Here is a 1377-nt window from a genome sequence, read left to right on the forward strand (position 1 = left end):
CCGGAGGGTCCAAAGTTGTACTCTTGTTCTTGAGCTTGTCAAAAATTCCTAACTCCCCATAAATAGCACTCTCTATTTCATCAACCTCTTGCTTCCAAGTTGGAGTCTCTACCTTGCCTTTCTCAATAGGAGGCTCATCTTTTGGATGGGAACAAGGGGGAGTCTCAACTTTATCATTCATGTCATTAGGATTATGGTTCACCATGAAGCATATGGTTCCTTGGGATTCGGGGCTTGTCATCACTTTGATAAGATTGAAGGTAATCCTTTCATCACCTACTCCAAGGCAAGCATTCCATTTTTCACATCTATTACCACTCTAGCGGTTTGCAAGAATGGTATTCCAAATATGATTGGGATATGAGCATCTTCCGCCATGTCTAAGATGGCAAATTCTACGGGAATAAAGAACTTTCCCACCCTAACCGGTACATCTTCCAAGACTCCTAGGGGTTTCTTTGTAGAGCGATCCGCTATTTGAAGCGTCATACTTGTGCACTTTAACTCTCCCATCCCAAGCTTTGCACAAACCGAGTAAGGCATCACGCTTACACTTGATCCAAGTTCACATAGTGCCTTCTCAATTCTTGTATCACTAATTTTGCAAGGGATGGAGAAACTCCCGGGATCTTGTAGCTTTGGTGATGAATTACCTTGTTGGATAGCACTAGAAGCATCGACAAAAGCAATTATTTCCATTTGGCTAATGGACTTCTTGTTTGTGAGGATATCCTTCATATATTTAGCGTAAGCCGACACATGGGTAATCAACTCGATGAAAGGAATTGAGAATTCCAAATTCTATACAATTTCCATAAATTTCCCAAGTTGCTTATCCATTTTAGGCTTCATTTGCCTAATTGGATATGGTAGCCTAATGACAATAGGCTCCTCATCAATCTTCCTCTTTCTTTCTTCTTATTTCTTATTCTTCATTGACTCTCTTTCATCATTGCTTACGTCCACCACCTTCTCACCTTTTTTCCTTGAATTACCCTCATCATTTTTCTCCTATCCTTTGTCATATATCTTGCTCCTCACCTCAACATTATTCTCTTCACTTGGCACCATGGGACTCTCATATTGAGTACCACATATCAAGTGGATAGCATGAGCTGTCTCATTCCTTGTGGGTGGATTACCTTGAGGACGTAAATGCCCTTTTTGTCTTTTTCAGCTTGATGAAGCCATTGAGACATTTGGGTCTCAAGCATCTTGTTACGTGCAAGGATACTGTTGATGGTGATATCTTTTGCTTGGCTATCTTTTTGCAATTGAGCAAAGAATTCTTGTTAGTTCTTTCGCATTAGGAGAACTGCTTTTTGAAAATCAAAGGTTAGGTCATTGGGTTGGTTATATGAGGATTGGTTGTATGAT

General features: G+C 40.3%; 1 protein-coding gene across 1 annotated transcript; it reads right to left on the reverse strand.

Annotated features, from left to right (window-relative positions):
• Positions 1–276: 276 nt before the first annotated feature.
• On the reverse strand, positions 277–738 carry LOC141601172 (uncharacterized). The gene has a single exon (XM_074421441.1). It carries the CDS (start codon positions 736–738, stop codon positions 277–279), a length of 462 nt encoding a protein of 153 aa, XP_074277542.1.
• Positions 739–1377: the final 639 nt, after the last annotated feature.

The sequence above is a fragment of the Silene latifolia genome, chromosome 9 (assembly GCF_048544455.1).
Source record: "Silene latifolia isolate original U9 population chromosome 9, ASM4854445v1, whole genome shotgun sequence".
NCBI lineage: Eukaryota > Viridiplantae > Streptophyta > Magnoliopsida > Caryophyllales > Caryophyllaceae > Silene > Silene latifolia.

Bases quoted from the DNA above. Each gene is read 5' to 3' on its own strand.
- LOC141601172 (XM_074421441.1), bottom strand. From the start codon at position 738: ATGAAGGATATCCTCACAAACAAGAAGTCCATTAGCCAAATGGAAATA.